Source organism: Pygocentrus nattereri, chromosome 7 (assembly GCF_015220715.1).
Source record: "Pygocentrus nattereri isolate fPygNat1 chromosome 7, fPygNat1.pri, whole genome shotgun sequence".
In the NCBI taxonomy this organism is placed as follows: Eukaryota; Metazoa; Chordata; class Actinopteri; order Characiformes; family Serrasalmidae; genus Pygocentrus; species Pygocentrus nattereri.
Window position 1 is genome coordinate 28,557,115 of NC_051217.1, and position 18,894 is coordinate 28,576,008.

Below are 18,894 nucleotides of genomic sequence, written 5' to 3' on the forward strand. Positions count from 1 at the left end.
TTCTTTATAAATGGTATTGGAGAATTGAAACAGCGCTGTAGGTTTCTGTTTCTGCAGATGTGAATGTCTCAACTTTACCCATCTTATCTGTACTCAGACACAAACTATGGCTGAATATTGCAGATTTACAAAGGCAAAACAGACAACCATCTGACGTACGTCTGAAGCATGTCTGAAGTAATGGCTTAAGTGTTTATTGCAAAAAGGGCATAAGAAGGAATGCTTACTCATTTGAGAGATACAGGTTGGTTATCCCTCACTAATCCTCCATGAGCTGTGCTGTGTGGCGGGTAAGGGAATGAGAGCAGGATGGGCACAACACGATGAGTCACGGTTCTGAAACAATCTGCTTTCTCACTTATGCCTGCTACGCACCCACCCCAAAATATTTACTGTACAGTGACAATTGATGGAGCCCAAACATTAACACAAACCCACAGGCAGGCACACATTCATATTGCTTACTGATGAGATCAACTTCAGCTCTCTCTCTCTCTCTCTCTCTCTCTCTAACTTACACACACACACACACACACCATCACAACATTTTTCTTTACTCCCATAAGACCTTTTCTTCAAATACAAGACAGACAAGTCCCCCAGGGAGGCCATCCAGTATCACACAGGCCTTCCTGCTGAGAACAGCAGCCTGGCACAATAGCACCAAGGAAGCTTTCCTGCACACCAGCACTGACAACAATTACATTAGTGTGGAAATTCAGCTTTTAGAAACAAGTTGGACAAGTTTTGACATGCCATTTCTTACTCAACAAAAATCATCTGTTTGGTCTACAATGAGAATTGATATTGCAGGTGTCCACACTTAAACAAAGCCAAGTTCTAAAATTATACATGGTCCAGACCACATTAAATAAGTGCTTAGTTAGGAGGTTTTAAATGAATGTTGTCTGCTTTTCACAAGGCTTTCACTAGAAAAACTGTAATTATGAAAGGGTCTAACATGAAATTTTCATTTATGTATGACTGCTCCGTCCATGAGGCATTATTACCTGAAACTTATTTAGAAAAAAATAAGATGACTAGATTAACTACATTTACTTTCCTTACAAAATGGGTGGCAATAAATAAAAACAAAGCAATTTTTGTTCTTATATCTATAATTACAGCACACTGAGAATGTCATTTCCAAATGGTAATGAGCTCCCTTAAAAAGAAGAAAGTGAGATGTGAACACAATCAAAGACAGAGCTGATGAACTGCAACTGTAAGATAAGTGTAATTATGTAATGACATAAGTGAATGTAATTTGAGGTCTACTGAAAAAACAACCCTTTTCAGTGCTTCTATTTCCTCTACATTCTGACATGCATCCCTAGACAGTAAACAGCAGTTTCCCTCTGTGGAATCAGAGGCTCTGGGCCACATTACTGGGTTGCAAAGCAATTCAGGATTTTGATCCTGACAATTCAGTCAGCAACTTAGCCTAGGTATTCGATTTTTCATCACAACTCTTGTTTGTAAAATGAAGTGCACTGAAAAAAGCACACAATGATCTCACATAAAGATAAATGAAGGGGGGTAATGCTGTTTTGGAGCACACCTATGACAGCGTGGACGTACTTTATCAGATAGAGTCAACTGGGTGTGCACCGCAAGACGAAAAAAACATGCAAGTACAACTGTTTCCCCATTGTTCTACTCCTCCCAAAAACCAAACATTACCTAATTTTCATGCCATAGTGATGATGTTTTCCGAACCTGCCCTCAACACTAGAAGAGATTTGGGCTTAATTTCACAATGGTCTTCCCAGAAAACATTTGTAGGCACTGCAGGTTAAGTGGAACATACCTTAACATTCCAGATTTTTATGACATATTTCTGGAACCACAAAACCTCTTCCACCAAATTTACTCAACCAGCCAGTTCAACCAGTTTCAGAGAGTCTGTTGGAATTTTCTGATTCACATGCAGTTGTAAAGCTTGTTCTTGTTCACAATTATTACTATGAAAGCTACCATGTAATACAGGTGAGTGCAGTTTGACAAATTTATGGTTTGGGCCAGTCCAAATGGAATCAGGTGAAAATCTAAAACAAAAACTTAAGCTCATTAAACAAAGCTATCATACTTAAAAGAGCTTATGTAGAGTATAAAGAAGACGTTTCATCCATCCACCAAAACCATTATGACTGGGAGGTATTCCATCCGTACAGCAATCACTGTAGACATGGATCTGAAATCTTTTAAAATGCCACAAATGCTACTAACAGGTTCCTAAACGTTGAACATATAAGCATTTGTAATGTGTTCTGAACATCTGTACCAGATGTTCTTCATGTGCGATGCAAGAGAGGGAGAGTGACCCACCTGCCGGGCACATGGTAGAAGGGATGTCCAGGGTTTGGTGTGTGTTTGGAGTAGCCTGACTGACTCCACATGGCTAGTTCGTAATCCAAACAGCTCCAGGTGTCACAGACACACTTCCAGTCGGAAGGCTAGAAAGCCACATTTACAGCACTTGCATTCTGATTGCTTTCACTTCCAGATGAAGGTGAGATGGGGAGAGAGGAAAACAGAACAAGTGTGAAGTCTGTATGAGGACGAGAAGGAGATGGAGAACAGGAAGAGAGTCCACAGTCAGAGAAAGCTGAAGAGCTAGTGGTAGTTCACGCATCTGCTACAGTCCGCTGTCTGAAGCCTGGTAAGTGTGAACATCAGCAAAGAGCCGTCAGAGATTTCAGCCGAGAACAGGCAAAAGAAGGAGATGCTCCAGAAGCTGAACGTTTGCCTTACACACGCTGCAAGGAGCCTCAAATCTCTGCCTCCGTCTGTTTCCTCCACTGGCTCACGCAGTCACCAGCCTGAACGTTCACACACACACACACACGCACACACACACACACACACACACACACACACCAGTAGGTTGCTCTGACGTACCACTACACACACACACACAGAGGAGGAGGAGGAGGGAGGGGAAGAGAGAGAGAGAACCTGCTCTTTTACAATCACTCTCACTCTGTTTCAGGCAAAATGTGCTTGACTGAGAGGAAAGGTGAGAATGAATACAGGGTAAGGCTGACAGATAGACTGAGAGAGGTCTATCTGGAGAGAGGTCTATGGTTTTGTTTTTTAAGGGTTTTTTCTTTGTTTCAACTAGACCATATAGCTAAGTTATATAAACAAGAGTGAGAAGAAAAACATTTTCCTTTTTCAGCTAATTAACTATCCCCATAATCTGCAATCTGAATCATAATCAGAATCACATTACTTCTGAATGGCAAGCTTTACTGTCCTGACATGACACATTTCATTCTAAATGACACAGCGCAGGCAGGTCAGATTATTACCCTGCTGCATGAGCCATTACGCCCCAGTTACTGCAAACAGAAAAATAACACAAATACATACTTTACAGACGCAAAGCCAGGTCTTTAATCTGCCAGGCAGTAACCCAACCACAATGTCATTACAGAGAATCTCCAGGTTAAACCCACTTAAGAAATTATAAGCAAAGTAAAATTTTTGTTGCATTCAGAGAATTTTACAAAACACAGCAGGTTTATCTTTTCAAATCCAAGTACGTCCACTAGAGGCACTGTAACATCATATGCCACGTCAAGGCTGATTAGAAGTGAAATTAAATCAGCGAGCAGGAGTTTGGGAGGCTGTGCTACATTGAACATGATATTTAGGTAGTGACGTGGCTCAAGAACGCAGCAGATGAGTGCTATATGAATCTTAAACCATAGACCCATCACTACCAGACAGTCATCCAATATTTATATCAGTATAACAGTATTTTTAGACACATTTGATCACTGCAGATTAAACTATAGAGGTTTCTACATGTAGGCTTTTGATTGCATGATTTCTGCAATGCAATGAACACTGACAGAATCACGAAACTTAACTTTTCTGAACATATTAAATTGTGCAATTTGTCCCTATACCATCTAAATATATTCACATTTGTTGCTCATTTAACAACCACTAATCTTTGCAGAAATCCTGTTGTGCCTCCAGAGTTTGGCAGAATACCTGGAAGGAAAGGTAATGGCTCAATATCAAATACAATGTGCTGGTAACGTATTCTGTTACAATACATTAAAAAGCAAAGTATTCAGAACACATTAGGGCTACATCTTGATAAAGCATGTGGGAAAAAACGCTGCTGTTGTAATTTTTACTTCATTCACACTGTACCTCACTGCTACTGGTTGTACATTAGTATGTTTTACAAAAAGCAGGAAATAGTGATCCCACAGCTCCCTGAGCAGGATTGCCAACTGTCTCAGGAACTAAGCAAAGTGAGTTACAATGCTTCTAAAAATAAATGAATCTCAATGCAAATGAATACAGTTTAATTGGATATTACATATCCTCACTCCACAAATCAGTATTAGTGATCTAGTGCAAATTGCCTTCTTTATTTAATTTCCTTTTTTAGTAACAGCTTCTTGACAGCGACACACCGTATCAGGCCCATATTATTTTGTTGTCTTCTCACAGTGGAAGGATGGACTGAAACAGCTGTGGATTTTTTTCAGATCTGAAGCAAAAGTAGAGCTTGATTTTCTTCTGTCTCTCAAAGATGAAAGCTTGAAGTACTGCTATCTGGACATGATAGTTTTAGTGGCCTATTGTGTCTTGAAAAGTTGTTAAGACTCAAATTTTCCCAAAAAAATCTTTTTATAATTATTTTAACTCCAGATTTGGAAAGTTCAGTTTTTTTCCACTAAGTTTCTTTTGAATTTCCCCTTCCCTTATGCAAGCAGATTATCTCATGTCTAAACTCTATGTCTAAGATATGTCTAAGAAATATCTCATTTAGTAAGACAGCTAAGGTGTGTTTGGGTATTTGCTTGTGTGAGTGTCAGGGTTTCTTTGAATGGGAAAAATGTCAGTGAATCCTTTGGGAACCTCTTTTGTTGGGACCATGTAACTCGTTTTTAAGATTGGAAGGACAGAAGAGTTCAACTGGCAGTACAGTGCACAAAAAGTAAAGAGTGGACAAATTAAATACTGACAGATTTGATGTTATTCTATGTGTTGGGGGCTAATGTGTTATTTTCTGTTAAATATATGTTTCAATTTGTATTTGTTTCCTGACACTGAAATTTAAATAATGTACATAACAGCTATTTATTTATTTACTAGAAATTAAACAATTATAAGTTATATAGTTGTCTCTAAATTCTACACTGTACTGTACTCAATTTTGCTAAAGTCATAACACTTCAAAATAAAAAAATATATCCTATACAAAACTTGTCATAGTTACAAAAACAACATTTAGTAGCTGTGTGATTTTCAGGTAATGATGTGTGGTAGTGTGTAAAGTCCAATACAACACAGATACTAAGCTAATTCCTGAGGAGATTATAAGTTCAATTATCTCTATTGATCAAGAGAAAGTAATGCTGAGATAAATATCTCTCTCTTCACACTGATTTACCAGGAACTTCGGTGTCTGCTAGGAAGTCATTTGTTCCTCTTCAGAGTCTGTCTGGGTTTAAAAAATAATAATAAATAGGTTTTGATAGTGCCACCTTGTGGAGAGCCTTCAGCATGCTAAACATGAGTGAGTTAGTCTGTGAAATTGTGTGAATTTGTTTATAAAGTTGAACTTTATAATTTGAATTTTTAAATTTGAACAAAATTTTCTAATTTGCTATTAATTAATATTTTTTAAAAGTTCAAAAAAGCAAAATACTATTTCTTTACTATTTGTGTTAGTGTAGTTTTTTAAAATACACAGTAAAGTAAGAAATATAAAAAAATAAATCTCTCAAAATTAAAAAATGAAGAAAACCCCCCCCAAAATTTAGTAAAGAAAGTAAAGAAAAAAGTGGCCCAAAAAAAGTTGGAAAAAAATTAAAGGGCCCAATTTGCAATGCTTGGCAGGGGATTGTGTGCATGGGAGATCCTTTAAGGCTGTGATTGAGCTGTCAGGTAGTTTTCCAGTCTTGTCTTAAGGCTGCAAATGTGTCTGTGCTGCTGCATGTATCTGCTGATCACCACACACCCTCAGCCCACCTACACAATTCACAAACACACACACACACACTCACTCGCACACATATAAACCATGTAAACAAATACTGGAGAGCTGACTAGCTCATTTAAATAAAGGACAGAATTTTATTTTTTTTCTATTTATTTATTTACTTATTTAATTATCATTATTATGATTTATTATTATTATTATCTTTTTTTTTTTTTTTGTCTTTCCTCCCTTCTTCTCTTTCTTTCCTGTCCTCTTTTATTGCCTGTCAGGCCTGGCCAAACAAATAAAATACAAACTTTAACAAGAATAGGCTTTAGTAACCTATAGAGCTTTTTCTTGTGAAAACAAATATGTTTGGTACATCAGTACATTCGGATTACCATTCCGATTGCAAAAATGGCCAGACATGACAGGTTTTTAAAAAATAAATAAATAAATAAAATAAAGGACAGAAACCTAAAGACACTAAACAAAGTAATAAAAATATGCATATGCAGACGAGCATATATATGTAACATCATACAATCTTCATCCCTGAACTGATTATGTGAATTGTGCTATAAATGAAATCAAAGGAGAGCCCATGAAGCGATATTTCAAATTAGCTTACCTACACTGCACACAGACATGCAAATACACTTACTTCCCACAGACAAGGTGAAATCTTTACTGAAATTCAACCCTTCAACCATACAAAGACACAGATATGCACTTACATGTTTGCTTAGATATATGAAATTAATAAGATTATGCAGGTATTATTTAAGGAAATGTATTCCAATATAAGAAACATCATATTTTACAGTGATAAAGAAACACTCTTTATGAAACAGACATAATGTATGGATGTACTGAAGGCGATTAAATGTGCTAGGGCTGAAACGTAACTCGAATAATTCGATTACAAAAAATGTTCGAGGCTTCGTTTAATTCATGTCACCAAAGTCCATCTATTTTTAACGTCTCTGCTATCGTATCACTCCCGCTTTGTAGACTACTGCGCATATTCCCGTATCATTGCACTTCTCCAGGCAGACTCGGAGTCTCTACAGCGTGCGTTTACGATTGCTAACTGATATGAACACCAGCATTTGGTAGAGCGTACAGTATTTGTAATTATTTGTAGCCCATGTTATGAGTCGATAGTGACTAGGCATAATATGTAGCAAGACAGCAAATGCACCAAGATCTCACTCATGTAATTTATCTCTCCTCATCTCTCCCTCCCGCACACACACACGCTCACACACACACACACACACACACACACACACACACACACACACACACAAACACACACATACACACACACACACACACACACAGACGGGTTACATCTCAAAACACACCTTCCCCATACATGAGGAAGTAATAAGAGGAAGTAATAATAAATGCAACAGATAGACAAATTAATTTATGACTACATTCACTACACCCTTTTTCCTTTTTTATTCAGATAAAACTAAGGACAAATAGGCTAAACTATGTTTGTGAAGCTGTATTACATAGTTTTTTTCATGTACATCATACAATTTTAAAGAAAGGTTGAATAAATGGGCTTAGTTCTGGAGAAAATAAGCCAAAGGTTTTAAGCTTTTTGATCTAGTAGAAGTGTTGAGTTTGAATAAAAACCTAACCTTAACCCTAACCCTTGTGAGGAATAACAGCCAATTGCTCGCTCATTTTAAGAGACCTTTCATGTTGCATAACACACTATCGATATAGTTGTTTAAAAACACAAAAGTGTGATTTATCTGATTACTCGATTAATCAATGAAAAAATTTACAGAATACTTGATTCCAAAAATATTCGATAGTTGCAGCCCTAAAATGTGCATTGTATTCACTAAATCTGCTTCACAAATAGTTACATTAGTAAAAAGCATGCAGGTGAAAATAATCTCAATGGCAACTAGTAATCTATGATCAATAGCGCTGAATAAACTTAGATTTGTTGCATCTGTTTCTCTGCATACTTTGTTAGCCCTCTTTTACCCTGTTCTTCAGTGGTCAGGACCCCCACGGACCCTCACAGAGCAGTCACAATACAATATGATATAATACAATACACCATGCAGATATAATACTTTAAGAAGAATGTTTATGCTAATATTAGCATAACACTTCATATACCACCTGATATATTATGTAGCCAAAAAATGGTCACCATCTCTAATTAGTGGATTTTGCCATGATGACCATGGCAGCAGAACAGCTGTATACAAACATAAGTTCACCGTAGGTGATGCCAAGCACTGGCTAGTGTGCCATAAAAAACTACTGGTTCTGTTGGACTCTTCTGTTGGACTTCTGTTGACAACATCATTACAACGCAATGAAAACACCCACTGTAAAAAGCTCGATTTCACTGTATGAAATGAGCTAAATGGAATTAACCATTAATTAACCTGTAATATTAAAACAAAAATCCACGCTATCACTTTTTGTCACTTTTTAAATGCTAATAGCACCTCTTGTGGAGAATTGTAGCATGCTAAACACGAGTGAGTCTGCATAATTAAATCGTTGGGATGTAAACAAAGTCTCTTTGGTGACAGAAGCCAGGACTTGCAATTTCTACAACATAAACATAGCCATTTTATTTACTATCCACAATAACCAGTAAACCTACATGTCTGCTGAGGTTTTATATGGAATTTTGACATTTGTAAAATAATCCTCCTTGCAGACAATGCCTTAAATATCTGGTTCTAATCACCAATGAGAAAAAATATCTCTCTAACTATCTTTATCTCTATCTTTCTAACATGCCAATGCAGCTGTACATTTCATTTTGATGTGGGAGAGTGTGTGAGTACGTGTGCCTGTCTGAGTGTGTCTATGTTTTACTAATTTTATTCTCCTAGTCTCATGGGTCTCAGTGAACCAGATATTTTACTCCAGGTCTGTGAAATTACTTCCTGTTATTATTACATTTAAAAATTCCATTTAAGCCTAGTCCCTACAAGTTTAGATCGCCACACATAAAGAGAGTAATGACTCATCCCAAAGGAATAGACTGAACTAAGGGACATTGGGAATCAGAATCTCTTTTCATCTGAGGACTGTAGATAATGCACAGCACCACTACAAAACAATGGAAACCATGACATAAAATTTAACAGTGCATTACATTCAGTGCTTGAGGATGTAAGTACACGGTTTGCAGAAAAATAATTTAAAATGTTTCTTCTAAGATCAAAGCCTCAGCTGCCTCTTTAATCTGGCCCTCTGCAAATTGCAGTTCTGTGATTTCTGCAGATAAGTACTAATTATACTAATTACTCCTATTATTAACCCGAGTAATACTCTTATTTTAGTAGGGCAGCCAGCTTTATACAAGTCTAGGGACTAAGCGCTTTAAATTAAACCCATCAGGACTACTGTATTGACACTTTTTACAGAATTCTCTCTTTAGGAAGAAAATAATATAATGAGGCCAGGAGTTACTAAATTAAAACCACAAATCAATATATTGAGACCACATATCAAGTTTCCTGTGGCCATGTGGCCTCAATATATTAATTCATGACCATGCCTGGTCGCAATCATTTAATTTGTTGTTTTCTTATTAAAAGATAATCCCCATTAGTGACAAAGACATATGACATGATATTATTGTGCAGAGGAAAATAAAAATAAAAAATAAAAAGCAAAACAAACTCATAAAAGAAATTTATACAAAATGTATACTTAGCAACTTTTCTGTTGCTAGGTTATTCAAGCAACTTGTATTGCCGGCACTGTGCCACTGCATCTTGCTGCATTATTTAAACCGAAAAATAATCAAATAGGTTTAGTTCACTCAAACAGACACCAAATGAATGAAAGAAGAACAGAAGAAAAGAGGCGGGAAGAGAAATTGTTGGGATGTGTTACCCACACACATGCTGAGACACAGAACACATACTTAAATTCCACACACACGCTTCAAAAATACAATGAATGGCACAATCATTCATCCCACATGCATTCCTGCACTGTAAATTCTCAGAACACATGACTGTGATCTACATAATCAGTTGAAATATACCAGGGCCAGCCTGCCAAATGAATAAATCGAAATGTAAAATCAAATGATTTCACCATTAGGTGCTAGACAGAAAGAAAGACTTAAACCAAGACACTGGGTAATACATAATAAACACCGCTGTACACAAAAGTGCATGATAATGTCATAATCACTGTATCAGCAGATAATTGCTACGTGTGTTTGACAGACGTTTAGATTTGAATTATTGCTATTTCAAACCAGTATTTTATGATTTATTCCAGGTGAGCAGAACGTTTAAGTACTATAGCTACACTACATGGCCAAAAGTATGTGGACAGATGACCATCAAACCTACAGTCATACGAAGATGTTAGTATACACCATGAAATGTTTCATTTTTGACACATGTGAACATATCAGTATTTGATCTTCAATTAAATAGCATGTAGAGATAAACGTTATGTATTAAACAAAGAACTATGGAAATCTGAAATTACATGAGTATTATTGTTAAAAAAGTAAGAATAGCCCTGGCTTCAGTAACTGGTATTCCCCCTTTGGCAGAAACAGCTTTATGTAGGTGTTTTCTGTACCTGTCTTCCAGTTTACTACAAATGCTGTTTTTGGTTTTCAACAAACATAACTTTTAGCACTATGCAAACTTTAGTCTTGCCCCAATGTTCTTTTTAGACAGCAAAAGCTTCCTCCTGGTGCTGCTCCCATGCATGTCAGAGTTATGCTCTTTTTCTAAAGGCAGGCACATGCACTTCTACAACAACAGTGGCAAAAGCTACCTGCAGGTCCTCTGATGAAATTCCAGGGTTCATTAAATACTTTTTAGCATCTTACAGTCTGCTCTCAGGTTAAATTTGCTGGGGTGGCTAATTGCCAATGGTTTTAAATCTTCTCTACAGTGGAATGATGGATTTCCAATATTTTCAATATCTTCTTAAACGCATACCCAGACTCACTGGCATCAGCAACATTCTTACTCAAGTCCGCAGAAAGCTTTTTTGATCTAAACACTACAATAATAAAGAGCAACCCAGACCAGATATCTGAGGTTTAAATAAGTTCCTCCAAACCATTCTTTAAAAGAGTTAAAGAACCTGATCTGGTGCACTTCATTTCAATTTGACATTGATTGAAGTGATATGCAGGGTATACTTACTTTTTCTACACAAGAAAACTGCATTACTCTTTGTTTCAGTTATACAAAGGATGACAAAAATGTTACTTCTAAGTGTCATGTTAAACAGGATATTTGGTGGCAGTCATGGGCTGGAGGTAGGGAACCAGGCCTGTGACTGGAAAGTTGCTGGTTCGATCCCCTTAGCTGACAGTACATGACTGAAGTGCCCTTGTGCAAGGCACCTAACCCCCAATTGCCTGCCGGGCACCATGGATAGGGCTCCCCGCTGCTCTGGGCAAGTGTGCTCACTGCCCCTAGTGTGTGTGTTCACTAGCATGCATGTATGTGGGTGTTTCATTGCACGGATGGGTTAAATGTGGAGGTCTAATTTCTCTGTGTGCAAACACAGTAGGCTAATGGTTCTGAATTCAATCATACTGAACTCAAATGATATAACCTTTATGTATCAACAGTTTAAGTGAAGAATTGGTATCTGTAACTCCAAATATGTTGAAAAAGTAAAAACCTTTCATGGGCTGTACTTCTTCACATGACTATATGTGAACTTGTTGGACATCCTCTTCCAAAACCATGGGCATTAATATGGTGAACAGCAGTTTTTTTACACGCAACACACTTCAGCGGCTCTGCTCAGTGAGTTAGCATGGTCTACCACATCATGGCTGAACTTGTGTCACTCCTAAACACTTCCATTTCACAATAAGTACTTACACTTGACTGGGGCAGATCTAGGCAGAAATTTCACAATCTGACAAGAGGCAAAAGTGGAAACCTATGACACTGCCACCTTTCAAGTCACTGAGCTCTTCAGTATGACCCATTCTACTGCCAGTGTCTGGAGACTGCATGGCCCTGCGCTTTTAGACAGCTGCAATAGTCTACTGTTTCATTATATCAAACAGTTAAGAAACTCTGACCAAAATGGATGATGGAGGCCCTCTGGTGGAACACAGAGCTCAGACTGCTCATGATTCTTAAACATGAGAATATATAACATTAGAGAGAAGGTAATTACTATTCAAATTATATTTTATGTAAGAAACTGAAATCATATCTCAAAAAGCATTCCTTATTTATTTATTTGGCTAAATCAGAACATGTAGCTGCACAGCAAATGAAATGAAATCAGACAGAGCACTTCAACCCACTTCCTTCAGAGCTTCAGAGCTTGTTATACTTGTAGCCACTAGGGCTGCCATGATTAGTCGACTAGTCACGATTATGTCGACTATTAAAATAGTCGACGACTAATTTAATAGTCAATGCGTCGTTTGTTTTTTTGTTTGTTTGTTTTTTACTTTGTTTTTCTCTCCAAACTGCTGTGTGCTGTGTATATAATTTTCTTCATTTTGCTTACTATTACAAATCATCTCATGTCTTTAAGGTAAAGGAGACCCTCAGGGGTGTCAAAGGTTTCCTCACGCTGACTGCTGATGTGTGGACCAGTCGTGCAACAGAGGCTTACCTTGGTGTGTCTTGTCATTTCCTGAGTGAAGATTGGAAAATGAAGACCTTAAATCTTTCTACCATGCCTCTTGAGGAGAGGCATACTGGTGAAAATATAATGACATGGATAGAAGAGGTTTTAACAAAGTTTGACATCTTGCCGACCAAAATAAAAGCAGTGGTGCATGACAGTGGTTCCAATATGGTGGCAGCAATGCGACTGCTTGAAGACAAACATGGATGGGCCTCTATCCGCTGTGCTGGACACACTTATAGTCAACACTGCTCTCAAAGAAACCACCATCAGCAGAGCACGAGGTGCTGCTAGGCAGCTAGTAGAGCACTTTAAGAGAAGTGAGCTGGCTAGTACAAAGCTAAAGATGAAACAGGAGCAAATGAATGTTAAGAAAAATGCACTGATCCATGATGTCAGCACAAGATGGAATTCCACATGATTGGGAGACTCCTTGAACAGCACTGGCCTGTCACTGCCACTCTTTCAGATCACGAGGTAACTCTGAGGGGGAAACACTACTTTGACTTGAAGCCAGAGCAGTGGGAGCTGCTTGAAGAACTGAAGCAAGGGTTGGCACCTTTTGAGACTGCTACTGTTTACCTTAGTGGACAGCAGTACACAACCATTTCAGGTCTTCCACAGGTGGTCAAAGGGCTGACACGGGCAGTACACCAAAGCCAATTTGAGACAAGCTCAGGAAAACATTTCATTACCAATGTAGAAAAAGGGATAACACAGAGATGGGGGAGTCTTTCCACTATTTCATCAGACAAAGAAAATCCAGTTATTATTGCAGCTGCTTTGGACCCCAGATACAGAAAGCTGAAGTTTTTGACTCCTGAAGATGGCATCAGACTGCAGGGGAGTGTTGAAGTGCTTGCTGTCAAAGAAGCAAAAACAACTGGGACACAGGATGCAAAACTGCAGAGGGCCAATAGTTCAGATAGAAAGAGTGCTCTGGAAACCCTCCTTCAGTCTGACACAGATAAAGTGAAAATGAGGATAGAGAATCTGAGTACCGAAAGGTCCAAGTTGTGATAAGTGAAATTCGGCTGTACTTTGGTGAGGCCCCACTCTCTAAAAAGGATGATCCTCTCCAATGGCGGAGTGAAAATGAGGGGTGTTTCCCCACGCTGTCAAAGCTATCTAAATCTTTTCTGTGCATCCCTGCAACCTCCACCCCATCAGAGCGGATTTTCTCTGCAGCAGGGAACATCTGCTCTCAAAAGAGAGCAAGCCTTTCTCCAAGACATGTAGAAATGCTAACTTTCCTGGCTATGAACAAGAGCCTTGTGCAGTTTGGGATTGTATAGTCAGAGTGTAGTAAGTTGAATGCAGTTGTGAGCACTGAGCACAAAATGCACTTTTGTTATATTTGAGTCAGTGAGACCAAAACTTTATTTTTGTGAATAATTCCTTAGTTTCAGGTACCTACCTAATTTGATTTAAATGCATCATTAAATAAACCTAAATGATTTAAAGTTTGATGCCAGAGACAAAAAATTATTTCCTTATTAATGTATTTATTTTTGTGTTGTTTAAGCCAGTGCCTTATCCTTATTTTACACAGTTGTTTACACTTTATGCTAAACAGTTATATAATTGTTTGTTGCAACAAGCTGCATATTTCATTAAAGGTTTAATGAACTATGATCTTAATTGTTTTTATTTTTAGGTAGCATATAGCTGAAAACTAATGATGGTTATATAATAGCAGCTGCATTCTAGTGCGATAAGCTGTATTATATATATATATATATAATATATTTTTTTATATATAGTTTTATATTCAATTAACGTATGATCCGATTAGTCGACTAATCATAAAAAATAATCAGTGATTAGTCGACTATAAAAATAATCATCTATAAATAAGACGTCTCATAAACTCAGCTCTCTGAGATTTTCGAGATCAGAGAAAGCTTGAAGCTCAATGGATGAATAAAACTGCTGTGTGGGACAAACAGTGTGTGTAAAGTCTGACTTTTTCTCAATATAATCCCTGTAATTACAATGTTTGCATTTAGTTATGAGCATCTAAAATTGGTAGTAATGTAGTAATGGGGTTGGACATACAGACCTTAATGATAATTACTCATCATTAAAAAGCATTCACATATGTCCTGTGTGCACCATAACACAGGTGTAAAACATATTAGTTATTACTGAACTACAACATTAAGGAGAAACAAATGACACTTGCCATAAGTGAGCTTTTGACTGAAGGGAATATTCATGAGATATGACACATTGTGAATGGATAATCTGCCTCTGTAGATAGCAAACTACACTACAAGTCACATGATTTCATGCTACAGGCCGGGTAAACATTTACTCTGTTTAGCATATCCAAACAGTGCCTCACTTGTTTCAGAGAACCACCCTCTTACACAGCAAAATACTAAAAAAGTGGCAAAAAAGTATTAAACCTTCGATTCAGTAACCAAACCCTGCACCATGAACATTACTGCTGAAGTCAAAGAAAAACTTGCATCATACTTGCATAGAAATAGGGCCTCATCACAGTACACAGATGATGCCACTTAAGGAAGCAAGTAGAGCTGCAGCCAACACTCAGTAATATTCAATAATATTAATATATTTGAAAATGTTAAATGAATTTGGATACTAAAACAGACAATTAATTTAACTGAGTAATTAAGATAGAAACAGAAATAGTTTTAATCACATTGTCATGACATCACTGCTGGTTACTCCATATAACACCACATAGACTCAACAAGCCTGTTCTCAATTTGCTGACACCCACTTGAAAAACAGGACTCCCCCACCTCCAAAATTCCAGTTTAACCCCTAAGACTTTTGCCACATCGTCCAGCTATAATTTAAAGTACTTTTAAACATGGCTATGACTCTCAAACAGCTAGTATGCCCATTAGTAAAAGATCCTGCTGTCCTTCCCTCCCAGTGAGAACTTTCTCAGGTTTCCAAGCCATGGATGGCACATGGCGCTCCTAGGACACAAATCTTAATCCTGTTCCTTAGCTTAAACAACCTTCTTCTACATATCTCAAATAATGTATGGCTAACCAAGCTGATGTCATGAATATTCAAAGTTCAAGCATGTTACACTAAATATTCAATAACCAGCTACTATTAAACCGAATAATATCCTTTCAAAATGATAAGGCAACACTCAACATATGAATTTGCCTCCCAAATCCTGTCCATTCCTTTTAAAGAAATATTCTAAACTCAGTCACTAAGTGTGCCAGCTGCCTGCAGTCTACCTTCATTTGGGCCAATGAAGCAGGGCCCAGAAACTGCTGAATGTGCTGTACTAAGGGTGGGATCTGCAAAGAGGAGGGGGGCACACAACAAGCTTAAACCTTTAACATATCCAATTAGCCTTCACACAGCACAATGCATATAAAAATGACTATATATCATGTATTCTCCAGGTAAAAAGTACCAAAGACAAATACCTGTCTACTTTGAGGAATGCCTTGTCTTCCTGTGGCCACGTAAACTTGCGTTTGACCACAACCATCTCATGACCCGAATCCCCTTCAGAACTAAACACACAGCAATTCCCCATTTCAACAGCCGCAGTAGTTCTGAACCTGTCCCTTGCAGCTCCTTTCCTCTCTCACACTCATTTTCCCGTTCTCTTGGGCCACATCACTATGCCAGGACAGGACACATGATCCTCTGACGCTGCACTCAGATGCCAGTGCTAATGTTTGCAGTGCTAGGGGTTTTTGGGGGGAAGGGGGGTGCAGCAAAGAGGGATGGAGCCAACGCCTTCTGTTATCCTGCAGCATGACATTAGCCACCAGCTTCGTCTGCCCCATAATCCCTCCTTTGTCTCTCCACCTCCAGGCAGAGCTGAATACATCAGAGCCCACAGCACAGCCAACAATCAATGATAAACATCAGAATGAGGCACCAAATAAACCAGAATGTTCATGGTTGACCATACAGATGACCTCATGTGCTCATGTACAACCATGCAGAGGGACAATGATGAAACAGTTTCATTAAAGAGTTTTTTCCAGGTTAGCCAAGAAAAGGAAAAGAAGAAGAAAAGAAGCTAAGCTTAAAAGTGTATTCCAGCACACTGAATCGTGGTTATTACAGTAAACTAAAAGGAAAATAGATTGAAATGATTAAATAACAAATATTTTCCTACAACTCTCTAACAAATAAAAAAACATTTTGTTTTTTAGCAATAAGATCTCATGCCTATTTACCACAAATGGGACAACTTTTGAGAAAAAAAATCTTTAGTTCCACTAAGTACTCTAAGAGATGGTGCATTACTGGCTACTGTACTGCACTAAAACTGAAATTATAACATCAAATAGAAAAAAAAGAAAACAGGAAAAAATACACAAAACAGAAACAGAAAATACCACAGAAATAATATTCTACATTAAAAGCACATAACTATTATAAACTTACATTGAAAAAAATGTTAAAAAAAAGTTAAAAACAAAGTGGTGGCCAACATGGTAGTTTAGGTCTTTTATGAATGAACAGTACTGAGAGTCAGACTTTTTGTTCACTTAATTTCCACTCAAAATGGCCTTTAAGTACATGTCATTCATTTTTCAGGAGAAATTTCTGAGAAGAGATTTTCATCGGGCCACAACTGTCAAAGTTTGGGGCATTTCAATAATAAAACATCTTGATGACGGCCAATATGGATGCTGTGCTTACAGTATGATTGTAGAATGACATGTTTGAGGAACACACACACGCCTACCCCTACTCATAAGTAATGCTGCGGCCAAGTGCACATCAGAAGGTTGTATATAGCAAATGGTTGACCAGTCAATGTGACTTCACTTCTTTTTGGGTGCTTGTTTGTAAATACACCAGTTACACTGGAAAAAAAAGCATGGAGGTCCTTAGAAAACATATACTGCCTTTTCTCTGCTGTGTTAAAAAGAGTGCATCAGTCACATATTTTTCACAATCACTGCACAAGTTTAGTGTTTTTCATTCATGTTAAAGGGGAAAGGTCGAGGTATACACTCAAAAAAAATTAAGCCATTCACACACACACACACACACACACACACACACACACACACACACACACACACACATATATATATATATATATATATATATATATATATATATATATATACACATTTCAATTTTCACAAATGTTAACAGCAAAAATAAGAAATACAGGAAAGCATTTCTTGTGATGTAGGTGTAGAAAATAGAGAGTGGGCTAAGTGTGTATTAGGGCAAAGCAGTCTGTACAGCTGGCGCAGAGGTGAAGATGACTCACTGCCAGATGGAACAAGGCTGTCTCCAACCCTCTGGAAAGGAGGAAAACTAAATAGATAAAATAAGGATGGAGAGAGAGACAGAGAAAGACTGAGATCCTGAGGTTGTCTTATCTCTGAGGCAGGTATCCTAAAGGCCTTTTATGATTAAAGCTCCTGCAGAGCCCCGATAGCGAGTGATCAATCAGTATTTGAAAAACAAACCTCTAATGGGCAAAGCCAAACGTTGATGGCATCACAGCTGATAGGGATATACATAGGTTTCATTGTTTTTAAAAGTGAATGGACAAGAGTTAACATATGGAAATGTTACTAGGGTCAGCACATCCTTTAAATGATAGTCAGGATGTGCTTCATACATTAAAGCAGGTATGTACCCAGACAGACCTCAGTGGGGATTGAGCCTCTGCCATTTTGGTTGTAGTGTATAATAATTGTGCTTTAAATAGTCACTCCAGAAGATCTGTTTCATTGAGGCTTAGCTCTGCGTTGCTCCTGAAGCAGAGTTTGGGGGTCAGCTCTGATTCACGGCCCTTGAGCACATCTGATGCAGTACTGATCACCAATGCAGATTCTGGCAACTCCGACTTCATGGATGCATGCAGGACTACAGTGCTGGAACTCCAACCAACAAAGCACAAAATCTCTTTAAAAACATGTCACATTGCATAATATGGTTACTTTTAACAACCTAATGCCAGCGACCAAGAGTTTTATTGTGAAAAATAGGTCCTCAGAATAGTAGCAATTAGAGCACATAGTGGATGACATTACAGCCTTACAAGGTGTATATATATGTAGAGCATGTCACTTCTTAATAAGACAATAGAATTGTTCTGATCGAGGAGACCTTGATTGCAATCAGGAAAATAGGAGCAGAGTGCCTAACATTTCTTCCTCACTCTCTATACAGCAGCAACCGAGTCAGAACCAGCCACTGAAGCATTGCTTGTGAAGCGAAATGAACAGACAATAGCGCTCAGTGGATTTCTCCCACTCACACAACCCGCAGGGCACATATAAATATGCAATATGGCTCTCAGA

The 18,894-nt window shown here is 37.9% G+C and overlaps 1 protein-coding gene across 8 annotated transcripts in view; it reads right to left on the bottom strand.

The window, feature by feature from the left end:
* The window catches only part of plekha7a (pleckstrin homology domain containing, family A member 7a), a 114,529-nt gene that overhangs the window by 87,791 nt on the left and 7,844 nt on the right, over positions 1-18,894 (bottom strand). The window contains exon 1 of one of the 8 annotated variants that reach the window (XM_037540241.1): positions 16,030-16,157. The exons of 6 other annotated variants lie outside the window; for them this stretch is intronic. In XM_037540241.1, coding sequence (XP_037396138.1) covers positions 16,030-16,142 — 113 coding nt within the window. In that variant the 5' untranslated portion in view covers positions 16,143-16,157. Of the gene's footprint in view, positions 1-2,328; positions 2,806-16,029; positions 16,158-18,894 lie in introns of those variants that run through there. One more of the 8 variants, XM_037540242.1, reaches the window with a different exon arrangement.